At 52.5% G+C, this 20,792-nt stretch overlaps 2 protein-coding genes across 2 annotated transcripts in view; one reads left to right on the top strand and one right to left on the bottom strand.

The window, feature by feature from the left end:
• The window catches only part of SND1 (staphylococcal nuclease and tudor domain containing 1), a 379,404-nt gene that overhangs the window by 302,562 nt on the left and 56,050 nt on the right, over positions 1 to 20,792 (top strand). The gene's annotated exons all lie outside the window — the stretch shown is intronic.
• Positions 14,499 to 19,760, bottom strand: LRRC4 (leucine rich repeat containing 4). The gene is made up of 2 exons (XM_006202256.3): positions 18,360 to 19,760; positions 14,499 to 18,178 (listed from the first exon to the last, which is right to left on the bottom strand). The coding sequence occupies exon 2, from the start codon at positions 18,076 to 18,078 to the stop codon at positions 16,120 to 16,122; it is 1,959 nt and encodes a 652-aa protein (XP_006202318.2). The 5' UTR covers positions 18,079 to 18,178; positions 18,360 to 19,760; the 3' UTR covers positions 14,499 to 16,119.

The following is a 20,792-nucleotide window of genomic DNA, read 5'->3' as shown; positions in this document are numbered from 1 at the left end:
ACGAGGTAAGTAAAATTGAAGGCTATGGTCCCAGCCCTCCATGCCCACACCCAAAACATTTTGATGCAGCCCCATCACCACAGGCCTGATTACTCCTGTCCAAGGCCAGGTGCTGAGGCTTAGAGTTTGCCCAGAATACTAGGCCAGAGGGACAGTGTGTACAGAAGGGAGAGGAGCTGGAAATAGAGGTGGCATAATGCAGACTGGCCTGGTGTGAGGTGCTGGGCCCTCTGGGCAGCTGGCAGCAACTCTCCTTCCAAGCCTCTCAGACCTTTGATGGTTCTGCGGCTCCTATGAGTTGGCCTCGACTCCTAAAGGTACAGGCAGCCTTGCATTGTACAAGGGATTCTGTTCTGTGGCTTGCTAATAACTTTCTAGTCCTTTTGTTTTCCTCCCTTTCATCCTGGTCTATGACTTGTCACCTTTTCCTTGACTTTGTTTAATTATACCACGTGATCAGGGCCTATAGGACAATCGAGTCATGTCAGACCCCATAGCAGGGTCCAGGAGTGATGGGCAGTGGCTCTCAGCCCCAGCTGCACACTGGAGTTAGGGGCTGCAGGAGGCTTAGGAAAGAGACAGATACCCGGGCCTCTCTCCAATGCTTCTGGCATCATCAAGCACCAGCTTTTTAAGTTCTGCAGGTATATTCAGTGATACCAAAGAATCATTCTGTTGATTGTGTCTGCATGGTTGGTATATGGGAGTTCATGACGATTCTCTCTCTCCAGTGTTTCACATTTTTCCAATCAAAAGGGTTTTTTTAATAATAAAAAAAATTGTTTTAATTTAAAAGCTCCCCAGGTGATTCTAATGTTCAGCCAAGGTTGAGAACCAGTGGTTTGAGAGATTAAATTTGGATCTCCATACCCTAGATCAGCTCTGATTTTGAATAATCTAAGACTGACCTTTCAGGATGAGTTCCCATAAATAATCCGGACCTGAAACTCTTGGTTAGGTGAGGAGCAGGATGGGCATGAAGAACAATCTAGACCTGTGTCTGTAATCGGAGTCCAGAGTGGACAGCTAGACTGCTTTGGCTCTTGCACCGACTGACCTGGGTGTCACCCAGCTCTGAGAGCTGCTGTGCCGTGTAGTTTGCCTGCCAGCATTCCCACACTCCACCCTGAGGACCTCCCTTGCCACACAGGGAGATGGAAGATGGCTGCATTGTGACATATGCCACAGGAGAGTCCTAAGTGCCTCGTGTTCATCACTATACCTAGTGGGATTTTCCTGAAGCTGGGCTGGGTGTAGGGGGGCTGAAACTTGCCCATTCCCTCACCCCCAGGAGTCTGCATGCAAGTCTGTGATGGCTCTTTTGTGTCCTCAGTGCCTATTCCAACTCCCAAGCAGAATTCTGCTCAGCAGGTGGGGCAAACAGCAGCTTGCTGCAGCCCAGCTAAGTGGAGCTGGAAGCTTCCATGCTCCATCCACACAGCACAGCCTTGCTCAGGACCCTTTGTTCAGGGGCAAGCTGCTGGCTCTTCTTTACTCTGGGGGCTTTGTGATGACACCTAAACGTTCAGCAAGGCTGTGTGTTGCTAAGGGAAGCTGAAGCAGAGGAAAGGCTACCAACTGCCGAGGTCAGACAGCCCAGAGCTCCGCTACCAGTAGTATTTCCTGAGAGCCCGGGGGCCCTCCTTCCCACTCCCAGGGGAAGCCTGGAGACAGTCCTTTCAGCAAACGCCAGCTTGAGAGAGACGCAGCAGTCACCTCCTGCGCCTCTGTAGGAGGGCCTGGAGCATCTGTCTTCCCCCCAGGGTCTGAGTCACTATTGGTCCTGCCACCGTCCAGTGCCTACATCCAGAATTCCGACTGGGGGAGTTTCTTCCACGTAAGAACGAGCAGCCTCACAGGCACTGTTTGGACGGGAGGAGGCAGCTTTCCCTGACTCCGTGCTGCCCCCCAGTCCGTATCTCCCCTGTCGCTGCTCTTAGACTTTCCATCTTCGTTGTTTCCCCCGTTGTACTGAGCTCTCCAAGGGCAAGGTCCGAGTCTTTCATCTCCATTGTTCCCCAGCACCTGGCCCGGTGCCCGTCACTAGACTAAATAAGCACAGGAATGAAGTGAACCAAAGAAGGCCTGTGGCAGGGAGAGCCAGTAGGCTCGGCGTCAGAAACCGAACATTGAAAAAAGCCGTTTCTTGTTCTCTTAGGCTTAGGAACCTAAACTGTGCAGTGACCTGGAGCCCAGCCCGAGTCAGTGTGTAGAGCAGTCTGTGACCAGGGAAGGTTTCTGGCTGGTCAGGGCCAAAGAGAAACTTGCTATTTGTTCTCCTCCCACTTTTCTTTGGAATAAATGGTATTTTCTCTGTGCCTCAGTTTCTCCCACTTGATATTCATGGGCCTCTGAACAATCTGCCCTCTGTCCCTCCTTGCAAGGGGCTCTGAGGAGAGTGATATGTTTGAAGGAGGGTTTCCCTTTGTTGTTTCAGGGCCAAGATACCTGTCCAGTTTCCTTGAAGTTACTCTCCTGAACTTCAGTGAAACCTCAGGGCCGCTAGCTCAGCTTAAGCAAACCCATGTACAAGAAGAGCGTCTGGAGTTAGTGACAGGGCTGTCCTGTCTGACCACGGAGTCTTCTCCCTTGAGTCTGCTCTCTCAAGTTTAGAGCAGAGGTGTGGCCCAAATCACCTTGGATGTATTTTTGAAATATCAAAGTACTGTCTCCAGCGTATCTCATCTAGAGTCTGAACATTGGTATTTTTTAACAGCTCCCTCAAGCGGGTAATGTGTACTTGGGACCGACAACCACAGTCTCAGAGAGTCCTCACGCGAAGGATGTGACAGCACTTGAACATCCCACTGCTGGCCTCCCTTCCCCCACCAAGGAGGGTGGGAGAGCAAAACGTGCTTGCCGCTTCTGGGCTTCCCTGTGTCGCCTTCCTCAGCTAGTTCTGAGGCACGACTCCCATCCCAGACTGTGTGATTGATGGTGCAGCCACAGCCCCCACATGCACACACACAGCCCAGTGCTTCTTAACCTTGGGCAGGTGACTGGAGGGGAGATAGATATCTGTGGACAGTGGTTCGATTTTGTTTTGAAGAGAGGCATTCATGAGGGAGAACAGTCCAGAGATGTCTTTGCAATTTAAGATGGAAAAAAAATTTTTTTTTAATGTAGCTCAAGGTATGCTCACCTGGATAACACCCACCAGCTCCCAGGCATCACCTCCCACCCTCCAGTAGCAGGAACGTCTGCCTTAGCAGTGAGAGGCAAGGCCAGACACCAGTTGAAGTCCCAGACAGCTTCCCCCCTTCCCTCTGTATCTTGTCAGATATTTCCAGCTTTAAGTCCTTATTTGTGCTCTGACTACTTGGCTGGCTGTTCTTGCACTTGAGCGGCTTGTTTGCCTGGACAGGTCCAAGCTGTCTGAGCCATCAGCAGCTGCACCTCCTCCCTCGCGCCTTCTGTCTGAGCCAACCTTGATTCGCAGTCGTGCAGATGGCCCCAGCCCTATCCAGTGACGTCCGCCACTCCCATCCTTCTCCTGCCCTGCTTTCCCAGAGATGAAGGGGCCGGGCCAGGCCTCCCCTGCAGGTCAGCCTGGGGCTACCATGAAGACCACTCTTAGTTCAAGCTCGAGCATATTAACCCAGATGACATGCTAAAGAAAATTTTTTATAATCTGAACTACATAGGACTAGGGTATAACAAGGTCTAAATTCAGATTATGCAGAAAACACTTGCCAGCCTGCATGAGAGCTAAGTTGTTTTTGCATGTAGCTTTAGTTCTACCCACTCTGCCTCCTAAGAAGAGCTGAGACTCAGTGGCGAGAGCAAGTGTCAGAAATCACCAATCCTTTTCCTCCCCTCTTCTCCCTTTAACACAGACTGAGCAACTTCTCTGTGGCCCCTGGGTTTCTCAGATTGGCTCCAGGTGCCAAAAGGTGGTGCCTGTAATCAGTCCCTTTCCTTTTTCCTTGTCCCTCTCCAAGAGAAATGAAGTGGCAGATAACAGATGTGAGGGGGGTCATGGGTGACCTTGTACACAATGAAAGATATGCCGCAGCAGGGCTGGGGCCTCACTCTGCCTTTCCCGATGCTGGCTCCCTGCCAAGCCACAGGCGAGGCGCAGGAACGGGGGTCCCATCTAGCAGGCCCAGCCTGAACGAGACCCTCAGCCATACTGTCTGGCAACAGCCTGCAGCAGGGAGGGATGCTGTGGCAGCAGGCTTCTCGCCCACCTGTGCAGCTTTGGCTCATTCGGGTCCCCTGTAAACTTAAGGGAGCCCTACAGCTATTGGAATGCCATTGCTGCAGTAAGGCCCATATTCCCATGATTTACCCTGAGGCTTCTTAGCTCACATTATTTCAAGCATTCTGCTCTATTGGAGAAAACTGTCCTAGTCTGAAGCTGCTTAAACACGGCCCCTAAAGCCAACCCTTTTCATGGGGGAGTATCAGGACTGAAATACATTACCTCCTCCCTCTATAATTTGGAGCATTTTCTTCAGGATTAAGGATATTTTTCATCCTTGATACTGATACAATCTATCTCTATTGGCACCCAAGGACCAATAACAAAGTGAATAAAGAAGACAGGCTGCCTGAAGAGGTTTCTGCTTCTACCCCTACAATTAGAACCAGCCGTTTGTGAGCCCTCGTCCTGGGAAGCATGAGACAGTGGATTGAATGGAATTAAGGGGCCTTATTCCACTCCAGACACCACGGTTAGCTGCACCAAGGGGCGGGGTCTGCGCTCTTCTTTCTGATTTGGTAAGGAAGGAAGGAAGGAGCCTTTACCATTGTCCAGTACCTAGGAACCTTTTTGTTTCTCCAAAGCCACATGACAGGTATCCCCAGACTGGTTGGTTTCAGGTGCTTTGGGATGGCCCCATTTTCCAGGGCTTCTGTCTAGTATTATATGTTGCTTTCTCTTCCTGCTACAACTGTTGCTTAACCTGTTAACCACGGGAGACTTAACTCTCTTGGGCCCATTCTCTTCTGACCACATTTTAGTGATCTGCCTGCTTTTGTTTTCAATCCACAAATTCTAGTCATTTAGAACTGCCGGCACAGTCCAGGTTCTTGAGTCAGTTCCCAAGGATCAGAGATTGACAGTATTTGTCTTAACCCTTTAACTTTTTTGTAGCCAAAAACCTTACCCAGCAAAAACCTGCAGCCAATACACTGCCACCCCACCCTGTACCTCCACTTAGGAGGGAGAGCGGCCCTGGAGCTACCAAGCACAATGTCTAGAGGACAGCAGAGCTCTGTCTCCACCCCGCTGAGGTCCTTGTCACGTAAGGGTGATTCAGAGGCTTGGAGATTGGGGTGGGGAGGTCCTGGCCGTCTTCAGCCCTCGAAGCTCACTGTGGCACTGCCCGTAAACCTGCCAAGCCGGGGACCTAGAGGGCCACCACGACTCCCAGAGCTGCCTGCACTGCTCACGTCATCTGGGTGTCTGCTTGATGCCAGCATGCCTGGGCCCGAGGGGCTGCCTGAGTACACCTGCAGATTGCCCAGGAAGATTGTTCCTGTTCCTCGCAGGCTCCATGTGTTGCATTCACTAGAGCTTTAGGCATGAGAGGTGGCTCTGTTCTCTCCCGGGACAAGTACAGAAAAGATTCCCCAGCTGATTCTTCCTGGGTCTCAGTTCCAAATGGAAAAGCCACCCCTACGGGTCCCCCTCGGGGTCTCCCACTCCACACACCACACCCAAGTCCACCTCTGGCCACTTCCCAGCAGCCAAAGGAAACCCGAGCTCCAGCAGCTCTGCTCGGGCAGGCTCTTCGCCCTCGTGGTATCTGTAAGCTGGAGCAGTGAGGTCTGAACTTCCAGAACAGAAATGAGATGGCCTTGCGAGGCTGACAAGTACAGCACAGCCCGCGTGTGTTTGGGGTGCTGATTTCCACGTATTAAATGGTTCTGGTTGATACTGAAGTTCCTTGCCTCTGTGTGATGGTCAGATTCTGTATCAGCCATGACATCCGTGCAGGGGCGGGGGAGAGAAAGCTTTGCTCCTGTGCTCTGGCACCCGAAAGTGGTTCTGTATCCAGCACGGAGTTGCCAGTAGGGAAGTGCTGAAGTAGCACTCTAGAGAGTCACCAGGGAGACCCCTCCATCTCCTGCCAAGCTCAACAAACCCTGCCCGTGCTCCATTCTGAATCACACCTCCCTGCAGATTCAGTCCTGCCCCAGCTCAGCACAGGGCACCGCCTGACAGGAAAGTCCTGGGTGTCAGCGAGAGAGGCATTTGAGGAGAAATGAACTGATGTAAGAAGGGGGAGTGCCGCTCAGTCATCTTTTAAGTAGAAAGGAAAAGGTCATCAGAGCCATGCGGGGCCTGGGCCGGATTAGTATTGACTCTCTCTCGCTGCGGCAAAGAGGCCAGCTCACCGGGGCCAGCGCTGGACACTGCCACCCCCGTCCAGCTGCTGACAGCCAAGCACAAAGAAACGCGTGCGTGCCCTGTGTACACAGATGGGTCTACATGTCAGCATGACCGTTTTTAGCCCTTGCCCGGGAAGGGCAGCCCATGACACAGTAATTTAATTAAATTTGCTTCTCTCCATGGCCCACATATTTGAAGAGGTTTGGGGTAAAATGAATCTGGCTGAGGAACATTATTCTGGCACTGCCCCAGAGCTGAGCCGCAGTACCATAAAGGGTCTCGCCATTCTGAATATGGCCCAGGGCATCTGTCTGCACTGCAGGCTCTCTGGCCGGGCTGCCTGCTAGCACATCTGGCAAGGCAGCCTCTGGAAGCAGTCCGTCTCCATCACAGGGAAGCCCCCCGGGGCAAAATAAGGGGGCTCCCCACCCCCTACCCCAGACCTGCTGGCAGCAGCCTCAGCAATCACTAGGGCCACAGGATTAGCTTTCCCACCGACTTGCGTGCATGAAAGGGGAGAGGGCAGAACGAGAGGACCACCCCCCCCCCGACTGACACTGCAGCCTCAGTATTAGTCACCACCCCAGTTTCAGTGTTAGACCACTTGCTGGTGCTTTTTCCTGAACGTGACCGATATTTAGGGACGTGAAATGTATTCCCTACTCTTCTAGCTTACCTGCTACCATGTCACCTATCTCAGCTGCTCTTTGTTTTTGTTCATTATGCCTGAGCTTAACCCAAACACTCCACACCCCTAAGACCTTCTCTGCCTCTGCCCCGCATTGAGTTCATCAACTCCGCAGGAGGTGCCTGAGCTTTTCCTTTCTCTTCTCCAGCCTGTCCAGAGTGTCTGCCCTTTCATCGTACCACTCACCTCTAGCCTGTCTCTCAGCCTTTTTTGTCCTAGGTCAGCAGTACCATGCCTGTGAGAGAGGTACATTCTCTGGTTATCTTTGTGTCCCCGCCAAGAGCACATACTCCTGGCTGGTAACCTCTCCTGCATATTGATAACAGCAGCAGCTCCGAGAGAAGGGGAATTTCTCTGGCATTGTTCATCTCAACACCAGCAGAACACAGGCTGTTGCTTAGGAGTGGGAATCATTAAAGTCAAGCCATTATTGGAGGGGACCGGTCTCTAGGGGAGCTAGCAGAAATTACCGCTCTCTAATAGATGGAAACTCATTTGCTCCAAAGCCCCCGCCCTCCTCTTTATTTCTCTGCGTTCCTCACCTCCCCTTTCTTCCCAGCTTTGAAGTTGAAAAAAGAGGTAACTCTACCCAATCCAAGATGGCAAATTTCTGAAAAATTAACTTGGTTAAAAGATCCTTGGCTGAAAGCGGCTGCGGTTTTTTGGTTTTTTGTTTTTTTTTTAAAGAATGTTTCCGTTGGGACTTTGCTTGAAACCATCATGAAGGAGACACATTCTAATTAAATGTAGGTAATAAAATTCTAGCCAGGGCCACTCTATTCCCCAAGAGAGAATTGTTGAGATGGGGGAAGAGGAGGCATTCACTAGCTTCTTAGACTCTTGGTTTGGAGCAGGCCCCGAGTCAGCCTGGGCTGCCTGAGCGTTCCTTGTGAGGGTCCCGTTGCTTACAGTGCCAGGGCAGGTGGAAGCAGAGCCCTGGACGTCTCTGCTTCTCCAGTGGTCGTGTTGACCTTGAACAGACTTCTGACACGATGGAGCTCCTGCAAGCCTTCCTTGCACAGGGATACCTGTTCTTCACAACTCTTCACTTTTGTAGGGAATGGGGAGGGCGGCCTGAGCAACAAATGTTGCTTTCTGTTTGTTAGCTGTTGGGGCTACCGTCACAGCACATGCCCTGGAACATCTATGGTCAGAGAGAAAAAGTTGCCTCATTTCTCAGCTCTAGCAGTTTGAAGTCAGGAGTGGGCACCATCTGTCTGAGCGCATTAAGCACAGATACAAAGTACTAGCATGAAAGGCCTTCCCCCTCTTCCGCTCTCTCCCTGGAAGCAAAGGGTACAGGATTGCACCAAACTGCAAACTCCAGGGGGCACCAATCACTGTATAGGTATAGCTTCTGTAAATGGCACTCCCTGGAGTTGTAAGTCCTGGTGGCCCTCCCTGCCGGCGTTCAGTAATGGTGCTGAGTTGAGAAACCAGAACCCAGGGGCCTGCATCCCCAGCTAGCAGACCCTGGCAGTCCCATCCCCTGGGGTTCATTTTCCTCACAAATAGAATGAAGAAGGTCCAACTAGGTTGTCTGGATTAACTTGGGAATTCCCTTCACTGTCTCCACATCCCTGAAGTTAGAAGCCATACAGTGTCACTCTGTCCTCAGTGTTCGCTGCTGTCCCAAGGTGGACCAGTAGCCTTGATAGCACACCTGATGTGCTGAAACTAGAGGCACAGGGAATTGGCCGGTTCCTTACTCTTTGTTCATACTTCTCTGTGGCCTCAAAACCTTTTCCCCTCGCACACATGCATACAGCACACCCAGTAGTTGCAACCACTTTCCTCACAAGGGAAACAAAATGAAATGCAAACGTGCTTTGAGATGTCTGTCTTGTTGTATCCTTCTAAGTCCTCTCTCCCCATTCCTAATTAAAAAGTTGTCTTCCCTTTCCCTGGTTCCCATAGTAGTCTCTTCCTTGGCCCTCCCTCCTATCTCACTCCAGACTTTTCCAATTCATCCCCTTAAGAGATGAATTGGAAGAATATGCTGTCATGTCAGAAGAAGCCATTGTCAGTTCACACAGGCAGACACTAATAGGATAAAGCATTATCCGACTTCCTTTAAGTCCAGAAATTAAGTCTTCTTGCAATGGTAATAGATTATAATTTGTATCCACTGCAGCTGGAAGGCTGCAGGGACAGGCTGTTAGTATCTGAGGCCTCAGCTCCATTTCTGGGGCTGTGATGGGCCTATTGTGAGGGACGCCCTGAGCGTTCCTACAAACACGGCTGCACTACCCAGGGAGCTGTCTTCATAGACATCTGCCTATAGCTCATTCAGTTCACCTGCGGGGTGGAATCTGAGCGGGAGAACCTGTCTGAATGGTCTCGATGAACCTGGGTGAGTGGGTAGGGCCTGGAAGACGTAGCCCAAGGCCAGAAAACCAAACTTTGCACAGGGAACAGTTTAGTGGGCGAAGAGCTCTTCTCAGTCATCCTTGCTGACTCACTGAGCAGGTAGAATGGCTTATCTGGTGGCTAAATCAGCACCTGCAGACAGGGAAACTAGGGTTGAGACCTTATTAAAGACACATAAGAGACTACAGATTTAAAGACTTGCCTAGGAAGAGGAAACAGGACCATCAGCAGGAAGAAAGAGCCATCCATCTTCTAGAGTGGAAGGATGTTGCGGGATATCCTAGGTCCTATCACAACAGACAGGCTTTCTTAAAGGGGGTTGTGGGTGGGAAACCTGATATGAGAATTAACTGAGGGAGGTGTGTTTTTATTAATGGAAGATGTAAGAAGGTGGATATTCAAGACACAAGTGAATTCAAGGGTTGTTCCTTTGGTATTTAGTAATTAATCTAAACTTGAGTAATTGCTCTAGTATTGTTCCTAGGTGCACAGAATGAGCCTGAAAGGCTAAGTACTGCTTTGGTCCATCTAATCCCCACACCTGGCATTAGCGTGGCCGCTCATCTCAATGCTTCCCTGCTGAAGGTTTAGAACCTCTAACGGTGCACCCTAGAGAAGACAACGCCATACTCTCAAATGCTAACTTCCTTTGCCGAGACAGCTTCTCCCAGGGCAATCCCCCACAGGCCTGGCCTGATCTCTGTGACTCACTGCCGGGGTCCATGTACCCCGAACTCATGGTCATGATTATGTTCATAGGAAAACACAATTTATATAACACCCTCCCTCTGGAGTAACTCTGTGGATAAAAAGCGAGCTGCACCCTCTCCTTCTCCCTCCCCCTCCCCCCATGACTGTGCCTTCACAGAAATGAGGGAGCCCCTGGCCCCTGAGTGAGCCCATCAGGATCAGAATTAGATTACAGCCCTGAGGGCTGGGTTGCTCCCCTCAAGCAGTGGACAGCCTCCAGCACAGGGAGCAGGACTGTTGTGGGTAGGTGGTTTGGCCCAAGTACTGACAGCAGAGCTGGCATGTTCGAGAGAATGAAACCTGTGATCATCCTAAAATCTAATTCTAGCCTCTCATTAGGAAGTCAAATGCTTGCTTTCTTAGGCTTCTCTTGGAAAGTTGATCTCCCTGTTTTTCTTCTCCTCTGTTCTGTGCCACGAATTTTACACTAAGGGTCCTCCCCCATCTAGGGTCCAGCCAGCCCCCTTCTTGCTCAGGCAGAGGAATCTCCCTGGCTTTCCTCCCTAACTGCATTGCAGACCCTTAGCTGTGTGTCTGCCATACAGCTAGCTCCATTCTGCTCTCACTTGCTCCGATTGTGGTGCTTTTTCTTCTGCCTTTCTTTCCTCGAAGCTCTCCAATACTGCTTTGAAGCCCCAGCAGACTCTGTGCTCCCTTCTCCTTCCTGGTGCCTCCATCCTCCCACCCCCATCCCCCAACTTAGAAAAGCGCCCTGCCAGAGAAGCAGAGATAGGTGGAGAAGACTCTAGGAAGCTTACCCTCTTGGTAAAGGACCAAGAATTCCTAGTAGCTGTTTCCTGTCCCAACCCTCAGCCTGTGCACCCCCACCAGCAGCACCTTTCATCTCTCCTGGCCCATCACAAGGAAGGGTTATCTTGTTCCTGGACTGAGACAGTGCCTTGGGCCTTCTCTACAGCTCGATTAAAGAACAGAGCATAAGGCAGTGTTTTCCTGGGAAGAAAAAGTACAACCCATCTTTCCCATTGTGCTGAGGCTTGTAGATGGCGCTGCCCTGCTGTCGCTGACTGCTGGATAGTCACCCTTCCTCTCTGGAATAGCATACTCTCTCTTTGGACATGGATGAAGTTCAGGAATAGAGGTGGTAATGGGGCTGGTCAGCTGGTCTGTCGCCTTATATATATTGTCAAATTTAAATTCCTCCAACAACCTGTGAAGCACCGTGATAGTTACCAACATCATGCCCATTTTACAGATGAAGAAAGTGAGTATTTACCCAAAGTGGCACAGCTAGTAAGTGATGGAGCTGGGATTCAACCCGGGAAGATTGGCTCCAGAGTCTATACTTGAAAGCACTGTGCTATATTGCTTTGCAAATATGTGTATTTCACCGATCTGGTTCCCAAAGCATTTATCCCTGCTCCAAGAAGCAATTTACTTCATTTCAATTTAAAGCAAAGATGAAAACAACCTTAATCCACTGCCCAAACCATTCTTCCCCGCTCTGGGGAAAAGGGTGCTTTCTGAATGGATGGAAACCAAGAGAGGTGCTTTGAGCCAAAAGCTGCCTTGCAGTTTAGCTGAGGCAGGATTTAGAAATGGCGTGAACAGTGCCTGCATTAGCCGATGGCATGGAGTGTGGAGCGCCAGCAGAGGAGATAAAATCAGACATATGTTTGGATATAAATGTTCTCTCTCTTGTTCTCTTTTTCTTCTTCTCTAATTTTAAGCCCCTGCTGCTTTGTTGCAGTAAAACGTTGGAGGCTTAATTGTGGGCTCTGGCCCCCTAAGGTAGTAGCTTGGGCTGATGAAGGCCCACCACGCCTACCCTTCTACCCGTCTCCACTGGAGGAAGCCAGAGCTCTCCGCTGTTAAAGGCCATGGACTCTAGACCTCTTCCCCACCAGCAAGAATTGTCTTGAAGGGAGTCTTTGCTACGTTGTCTCCTCACCCAAGTACATGTTAACAGCCGTGATAAAGCTAACGTCCCTGGACCTTAAAAACTAACCTGTCGATTCTACATTGATAATAGGATGCAGCTTTACACCAAAGAGTGATAAAAGGCCCTAGAACAGATTATGAGAGTGGCAACCAGATCATGACGCTTAAAGAGCTGGGGCTAGGGTAGCTTCAGTGGAGGAGAGGTGTTCAGGTGCACCACCCTCCCCAGCAGTCTCATTGTTCAGTCAAATAAACAGAAACCACTCCGCTGTAGAGAAGTTGCTCTGAAAGGTCCTCTGTCAATTCTTTACTCGCAAAGCTTCCAAGGCCAAGCTACCTTTCCCATTGTGAATACCCTGCCTTGTCTACTTCACCTTTTCCCTAGTAGCTGTCACCCTCTGTGGGATCCTGTGGATTCTGTCTGCCATTGAACCTAAGAATCAGGAAGCTGTTATGTGTAGTCCTGAGAATCCAGCTCTCCTTCGTGAGCACTTGGGGTCCCTGTGGTGAGAATTTCGCTCAGGTCTCCGAGAGCGGTTGAGCTGGTTCTGCAGGAGATTGGACAGCTCTGAGAGGAAGGAGACGAGAACACAGCAATATCTGTAGGAAGGTCCCACTTTCACTGCACATTGGCCAGGAAAGAAGGATGTTCTTGTTAGCCAATAAGAGCCTGACTAAGAAAGCACGTTCGCTTTGGGAGTAGAGAGACCTGGGTTTCAGCCCCACCTCTTCTAGTAACTAGCCCTGTGACCTTGGATATAGGTTTCAGTTTCTCCAGGGCTCAGTTTCCTTGACCATAAAATGTGAAGGGATTAGACTAAATAATTTTTCACAGCCCTAAAAAAAAAAAAATTCTATAATGAAAATTCTCCATATTATCAGCAGTAGTCTTCCTCTAACGTGTTGCTATAACTACCCCCCTGAAGAGCTACCAACCCATCCACAAACCCTACAGCTTGGCCAGGCCGAGGATGAGTCACCAGCACAGCATTAAAGGCTGCTCATGGGACTCCTCTCTGAAAAGCTATCCCAAGTGCCTGCTGCAAAGGAGGGTATACCCAACGTTCCGGCAAAGGAGGGCTGGCGTTCTAAGAGCTGAACCGGTGCCCAGGTCGGGGAGCAGGCCCAGTGGGAAAGGAACTACCCTTGCAGCATTAAGGACACTTACACCCAGGAACCATATCCTCAGTCTCCCCCAGCTCCTTTGAGGTTCCTCCTTCTCCCTCAGATTCCAAGACCTGGATATGCTCTACCCGCCAGACAGATGCCTTTTTTCTTAGGACCCTTCCCCAGGGATGTTTCAGGCTCACTTCTTCACCTCTCCTCTCAGATCTTTGTTTGGCCCCAGGCCCTTTGTCATTCCAGAGCTATTGCATGTTCCCTGACCGCCCAGAGAGCTGTCAAAAGGGAGAGCTATTAGAAAATGGGCTCCCCATCCTCTGTTTCCTTCACAGTTGCCTCTAAATGGTACCGAGGAAGCTGTTCTAAACAGCCTGAGTTGTGTCTTACGGCATTAAGAAAGGGGGTGATTTCTTGCGTTTTTCAGCTGGTCCTAGCCAAGTCCCACCCTCTCCTCTGCTGCAGTTTTCTCTCTTCATTGGGGGTAGGGTAGTAAAGGAAAGGCAGAGGGAACATATCTTTGGAGCCTAGAAACGTGGATGGCACTCCAGTGTGAGCCCATGTGTGAGTCCATGCATACATGCTGCCACAAACACTGATACCCAGGAATATAAAACACACACACACACACACACACAGGATTGAGAATTGGCTCTTTCTTAGCCAACTGCTGCAAAGTGCTGCCTGCCTCTCTCCTTGTTCAGTGCCAGGGAGATCACACCCACTCAGTCCTGATTCCCTGCATTAGTATAAATACTAGCGCTGAAGAGACACAGGGTCCCAGTTCACGCTGCCTGCCTGGACATCTTCCTCAGCTAAGCATCAGGAGACAGACACCCACCGCCACCAAGACACATTTGACTATTTAGCATCCAGAGAATGGAAGCAACACTGCCTGTAGCATATTTCAGCCAAACAACATTATTGCAGACCTTTGAAATCCAGGTCCCCCGGGGCCCCCGAGTAGAGCTGGTGCTGCCTGACGGGCTACTTCTGCTGAGGTGGCATTTAACTTCTGGCCAGGTCCCAGGAGCTGAGGCTGACCCATTTCCCCTGCTCTTCCAGGGCACAGGGAATTTGCTTGTACCCCAACAAAGCCAGGGACTAACACACGTAGCTTGTGAAAGGTGCCCTGGAAGCGGGGTGCTTTTATTTAAGCTAAGGAAAGGTGGTTGACAGCTTTAGCGTCTTCCCATACTTCAAAGAAACTGAACACTGTCCTCCCCTCCCCTCCCCTCCCTTTTTATTTTTTAATAGAAATGATTTGGTCGATGCTCATAAGAATCTATAGGTTTAGGGTCTTACTCAATTTAACCCTTTGGGGACATTGAATTAAAAATTGAACAATATTTATTAAAATACAAAAATACACTTTTCTCACATTACAATCAGTGTTCTTTTGTTGGCATCCCCCCCACCCCACCCCCTTTCAAACTGAACCCTTTATTTCCTTTTAAAGCTAAAATAATAAATGAAAGTTACATCATTAAATGGACCAGAATAACAGAGATCTCTGCCTTCCCCACCCATACCCACCCTTTCTCTTCCACCACTTCCTGAGGTAGGCCTGGGAGAGGGAAGCCTTCCCCCCACTGTGCTACATTCAACAGGACTCCATGCAGAACTCACTCTGTGTGCCTGTATATCACTTTTGTTTTAACTGTGGATTTCACGTCTTTTTTGTGAACCATCCTGGTGGGGAAAGGCTTCATCACTTTAAATGAGCCAGTGCCCTTTCCATCTCTCCTTTTTTTCCTCTACTCATGTTCTGCCCCCACCCCATCACCACAGCCAGTTGACATCAACTGTAATAATCCCTAATGAATCAGCATTTAGAATAGTCACCAAATCCCAAGCATGAGAAAAGCTTCCACTCCCCCAAGCTTCCCACTCCCAGCCTCTCCTCCCTTCTCCACGTTAAAACAAGCCAACCATTTTTTAAAAAATCATCAAATGCCATCATTGTCTACAATTGTCAGATACGGGGAACAACAGGTGGACATGGCACAAAGTGATGGCCTCCTGTGAATACATTCTCTCTGCTTCTGCTCGCCCTTCCCATCCCCCTCCGTACCGCACCCCCTTCAGGGGCCGCCTCCTTCTCCTGGGAAGCCCTGAATAGACACATGCCTTGCACAGAGTGAGTTAAGCCCAACTGCAGGAATCTGGTGCAATGTGAAAGCATTTGACTGAGAGCTACGCAAGCTCCCTGCCTTCTCTGCTTCTTCCCGAAGTGCTCTGTCAGGCGGGGCACACTGTGTCCCAGCGCACAAACCAAGGAGACTCGTGCACAGGGACACACACACATAAAGACTCAGTCCCTTTAAGGGTTCATTTGAATTTTAGTGTTTAAATTACATTTTATAGATCTATCTTTCCCTTGGCCTCTGAAGAAAGAAAGATTATTGCCTCTCAACATTTTAGCACAGTACAAATTCTTGGTGCTTTTTTTTTTTTTGTACTTTTTTGTTTAAATAAGAGAAATCTGCAAAGACAGCTCTCAGCCTAAGAAAGATGTCTATAGAAATGGGTAGTCCTGTGTCCTATGAAGCATCTTCTAAAAAAAAAAAAAGAGATTCAGTCTACCCTCGACCCTCGGCAGCCTGCACCCTAACTCTTTAGGGATGTTGGTTGGTGTTCTAGTTTATCTTAGCAGTTTCAACCTTATACCAGAAATCCCTTCTGGCAGCATAGCAAGTTGACTTGTGGCTTCTACCCCACAACATTCCCAAGGTCCCCCCGCCCCCTTTAAATAGAACTTACAAGTTAGAAAATAGTTTTGTTTTGATTTTTCTTTTTAAATTTTAATATAATCTGTTTCTTTTACCAGCCCATAGATTTAATATATAAGCATATACAAGAAAAAGTCTCTCCCCACTCTGTACAAAAGTTGCTGTCTTTTTTTGTGTGTGCATTCTATTGCATTTTATAAGGTTTTTGAGGGGAGGGGGAGTCATATTTGAGTTTCCTGTACCTTGTCCTTGGTATGGGTCTGAATTATATAAGGGTCAGAGATAGTGGTGACTGTGGGGTGCAGAGAGTTCCCCAGGCTGTTTTCTGTCCAGTGGGCCCCATGTGCTGGTTTGTAGGTGTTGTAGTTAATGTGGTCATGAATTGTGGGCAGCACTACTGCCCCCTCACCTGATACACCGGATGGAGCTGCTGCTGCTGCTGCAGATGCCGCCGCCGGGATGTCTTCATCCACCTGGATGATCTCAACTGTCCGGGCGGCCGTGACTGTACTCCTCTGCTGGTGCCGCTTGCGAAGTTTATAGAAGACAATCAACATGGCGGCCGCTAGCAGAGTCACTGCCACAAAGCAGCCAATGATGATCTTGGTGGTCTTCATGACTTCATCCAGGCTGGTCTGCATCTTATCATTGGTGTCTGTCGCGGTGACTGCCACCTGCTTGGGCACACGGGTGGTCTGAATGAGCACCGTGGTAGAGGTGGTATATGCCGGCTGGTAACCAGTGGATGTAGTAGGAACAGGCTTGTATTTGCGCGTTGTGTCCTCAGGCGAGATCTCAGTGGTCTCCACTGTGACCGTGGTGAAGAAGCTGTAGTTGGAGGTGTTGAGCTCGGCCGTGCTCACGTTGAGGTAGGCCGAGGCGTTGGAGTTGCCTGCCACATTGGTCACCATGCATGTGTATACCCCAGTGTCTGAGAGCAGCACGTGGGAAAAGTTCAAGGTGCCATCGTTGAGGACAGAGATCCTGGGGTGGCGGGAGGCGTGGCTGAGCACTGTCCCATTGGGCAGCAACCACTTCACGGACGACATGGGGGGAGTCCGACACTTAAGTTCCGCCATCCGACCCTCAGAGATATTGAGGTCCCGAGGTGCATCCATGATGAAAGGGGCAGAGCACTGGAAGGAGGCCTGGTCCACCTCCACCAGGTAGCGGCCTCGCATGTGCAAGGGAGCATGACATCGGCCGCAGCAGGTGGAATTCGTGGGTATGTATTCCCGAAGCCACCAGGCTAGCCACAGAATGTCACAATCACAGTTCCAAGGATTGTGGTGTAAGTGCAGCTCCACCAGGTACCTCAGGGGGGTGAAGAGGTCATGGGGCAAAGAAGAGAGGTTATTGTGGGCCAGGTTGAGTTCCACCAGCGAGGCCAGCCCATCAAAAGCATTCCGCTCAATCAAGCTGACCTGTGAGTTCATGACCCATAGCTTCTTGAGGGAGCTTAGGCCGTGGAAGGAGCCAGGTCTGATCTCAGGGAAGTGGTTCCCTGACATCTCCAGCTCCTCCAGCCCCACCAGCGGGGTGAGATTGGGCATATCTTTAATGTTGCACATGCCCAAGTTCAGGTACTTGAGGTTGAACAGTCCTTCAAAAGCCCCCTCAGAAATGTACTCCAGCTTCTTGAGCTCCCCCAAGTCCAGGCGCATGAGGGAGGGCACCCGGTTGAAGGCATAAGAGGGGATGCTTTCTATGGGGTTGTTGCGAAGCCAGAGCTCCCGCAGCTTGGACAGGTATTCAAAGGCCCCGCTCGGGATGACTGTCAGCCAGTTGTCAAACAGCTCCAGGGTGTTGAGGCTGGCCAGGCCGTTGAAGGCCCCCACCTCGATCTGCCGAATGGAGTTCCTGCCCAGCTGCAGGACCTCCAGGTGGTGGAGGTGGCGGAAGGTGTCGGCCTGGATCATCTGGATGTTGTTTTCCATGAGGTTGAGGTACCGGGTGTTGGAGGGGATGCCCTGAGGGACCTCGGAGAGGCCCCGGCGGGTGCACACCACCTTGCTGAACTGGTTACTGCACGAGCAGACGGACGGGCAGTTCTGGGGCCCGGCGGAGGCGGCAGCAGCGATGGCTGCACACAGAATCCACACTTGCGCCGTGAGGTAGACGACGGGGAGCAGGACGGCATTCCAGGTGTGGTGCACAGTTACCTGCCACAAGAGCTTCATGGTGTGGCACGTTCATAATTCACCATCGCCTGGGATTTTGGCTCGGAAAGGAGAACCAGCCCTACCCCGGCTTAAGTGAGCTAGGAGCTCCTCTTTCCATCTGGAGAAGGAGGTGGGGAGGGGGCGATTAGAGAGACGGAGCAGATCGGCCGGAAAAAATCCTGCCAAACTAATGAGTGGCCCCCTCGTCTACCAGCCCCCCTCAAAGCCAGCCCTCGGAAAGCTGAGACTTTCTCTCCCCCGTTACGACCATCCCCACCCAATCATTCGCTGTCACCTACCTCGGAAGGAAGGAAGGGAAGAATTGGCGTGGTGTCCTTAAGCGTTCTCTGCCGGAGCCGTCCACCTCATTCCCATTTTCACTTCTTAGTTTTAATTAACAAAAGAGGGAAGTGGAGGGGGTGGGGAGGGCAGAGGGGAGGGGAGGGGAGGGGTGGGGGAGACAAAATGGCTTCTAATAAATCCGGAGCCGGCTAGCGGAGCCGCGGAGTTGAGGCGCCGGGAGAGCCAAGGCCCGGCGGGCTATGCAGGTGCATGCCCCCCCCTCAGCCCGAGGCGCGGCGCCACCAGCGCTTCCCGGCTTTGTCCTTGGACCCTGGCCCCGGCTCGCAGCAGCCAAGGGGGAAGCCGCTTCATCGCCGGACTGTGCCTCCGGCGCCCCCCGCCCGCTCCGGGGCTGCCACCCGGCGGGGAGTGAGGGGGCGCCCCGCAGCCTCCCAGGCCGCGCTCGCTGCCGCCGCCGCCGCCGCCGCGCTGCCCCCTCTCCTTGTGTCGGCCGCTCCCGGCCCGAGGCAGCTGATGCAGTCGTTCGCTCGCGGTGCTGTGAGAGTTAAGAGGAGGTGCTCGCCGCTCCTTCGCCCTCCCCAGACACACACCCCCTTCTCTCCTCGCCTCTTCCCTTAAGGGTTAAAAAGACCAAAACTGGGCTTAGTTTCCCAGTCCGCCGGCTGCTGGCACGAGGAGCAGTAATCCGTCCAGCCCCCCGAAGGGCAGCGGCGTGGCGACAGTGCCGGGACCGAGTCCGCTGGCCGGAGAAGCGCGGGGCGGCCGGGTCGCCCCGCACCGCAGGCCCCTTCGGGGAGTCCAGGGGCGGGCGCGGGTCCGGCAGTGGCCACAGCCCCCGGCGGCAGGGAATCGCCCGTTGCAGCCGGGCCCTCGGCGCGCCGCCGGCTCTGGCTTTGCGCGGAGGGAGCGAGTTCGGGGCTCCGGCCCCCGGCGCCTTCAGCGGCTGCGCTGCCCGCGGACTGCTGCAGCGGCCCCAGTGCTGGCGGCGGCGTGAGCAGCGGGGGTCGCGGCTGCGGGGAACGCTCCGGAGCCCGGGAACATGGTCCCCGCTCGCTAGCGGCGGCGGCGGCAGTAGCAGCGGGGCCCCTGCGCGCGGCGCCCACCGTCTCCTCCTCGCGCCGGGCTCGCGGTGTTGCAGGCAGCAGCCACGCAGACTGCTCTCTCATCCTTTTGTCCTTCAGTCAGAACGTGAATGTACTGCTGACGCATACTGTTCTGGGGAGAAGATTAGCGTGATGCAGTGCTCTTATGTATTAACACCGCTCCCCCTCCGCTGCCTGCCCTCGAGGGGTTAACGCCGGCGCCTTCCAGCGCCGCGCTGGCCCGCGCCGCGCAGCCCGGAGCTCCGCGCCTCCGTCCGACTTCCTCCTTCCTTCCTTCCTTCCTTCCTCCTTCCTTCCTCCCTCCGTTCCTCCCTCTCTCCCCCACCCCCCACCCCCCTCCCCGGCGCTTCCTCCCCGCCCCCTCTAGACGCGGGGAGCGGGCCGCGCGAGGGAGCCGGAGTGAGCGTCAAGTGAGGGGCCGCGCGCAAGTCGCAGGCGTTCGCAGCTATTTTGGTCCGGTCGGAGGGAGCCGCCGGGTGGCCGCTGATAGGCTGGAGCGGCGTGGGGCTGCTGCGGAGGGACCGCGCCGGCCCCCGCCCCCGCTCCGCACCCGGCGCCGGGCACCCTCGGGCTCTGGGTGCGGTGGGCTCAGGGGCCCGGGAGCCGGAGGCTGCTGCAGTTGGCGGGGCTCCCGCTCGGACCGCGTCATCCTCACCCCCGCCGACTGCTGACGGGGCTCCCGGCCGCCCGGCCTGGGCTGCACGCTCGGAGTTCGGAGCTGCACTGGGGGGACGCGGGGGCGGCCGGGAAGCTGCTGCACAGATGCTGGTTCGTCCTGCCCCCTCTGCACATTTCCTCACACACACACCCACCCCCCGGCTTTAACTAGGGCTTTAAACGATAGTTTTCTTAATGAGGGTTGCGGGGGAGGCAAACAGTGGAAGGAAAGACCAAGTTCAGGGAGCCTGGGGAATGACAACCTGGGACAGCACAACAACCAGCAGGAAGGATTGAGGTGAACTCCAGCAGCCACGGCACAACGCGTTCATTCATGCAGCTTCTCACTCTGCAGCCCCGCGCCCTTTCCCTGCGCTCAGAGATTGGAGGATGGGTCTTAAGCCTTCTGCCCCATGACCTCTTCTTTGTTGCGAGGACTCCCTGAGAACTACGTAGCAACCTGCCCCTACTTCTGGTGAGAGGAGACCCCGGGGCATTTAACAGACCAGTGCAAGAGAGAGAACAAGACTGGGTCAGCCTTTCCCTACCCTAGAAAGACTGCCCCTTTCTCTGCCTAGAGTGGGTGGGGCCGTCTGTAGCTAGCTAAGCCTTGGAAGGCCAGCGGATAATTATAGCGTTGGTTTAGTGTTGCTTCCTTTCAGGGGCCAC

The sequence above is a fragment of the Vicugna pacos genome, chromosome 7, assembly GCF_048564905.1.
Source record: "Vicugna pacos chromosome 7, VicPac4, whole genome shotgun sequence".
Taxonomy (NCBI): Eukaryota; Metazoa; Chordata; class Mammalia; order Artiodactyla; family Camelidae; genus Vicugna; species Vicugna pacos.
Note: the sequence above shows the minus strand (reverse complement) of the source record. Positions and strands in the feature narration are given on the sequence as shown.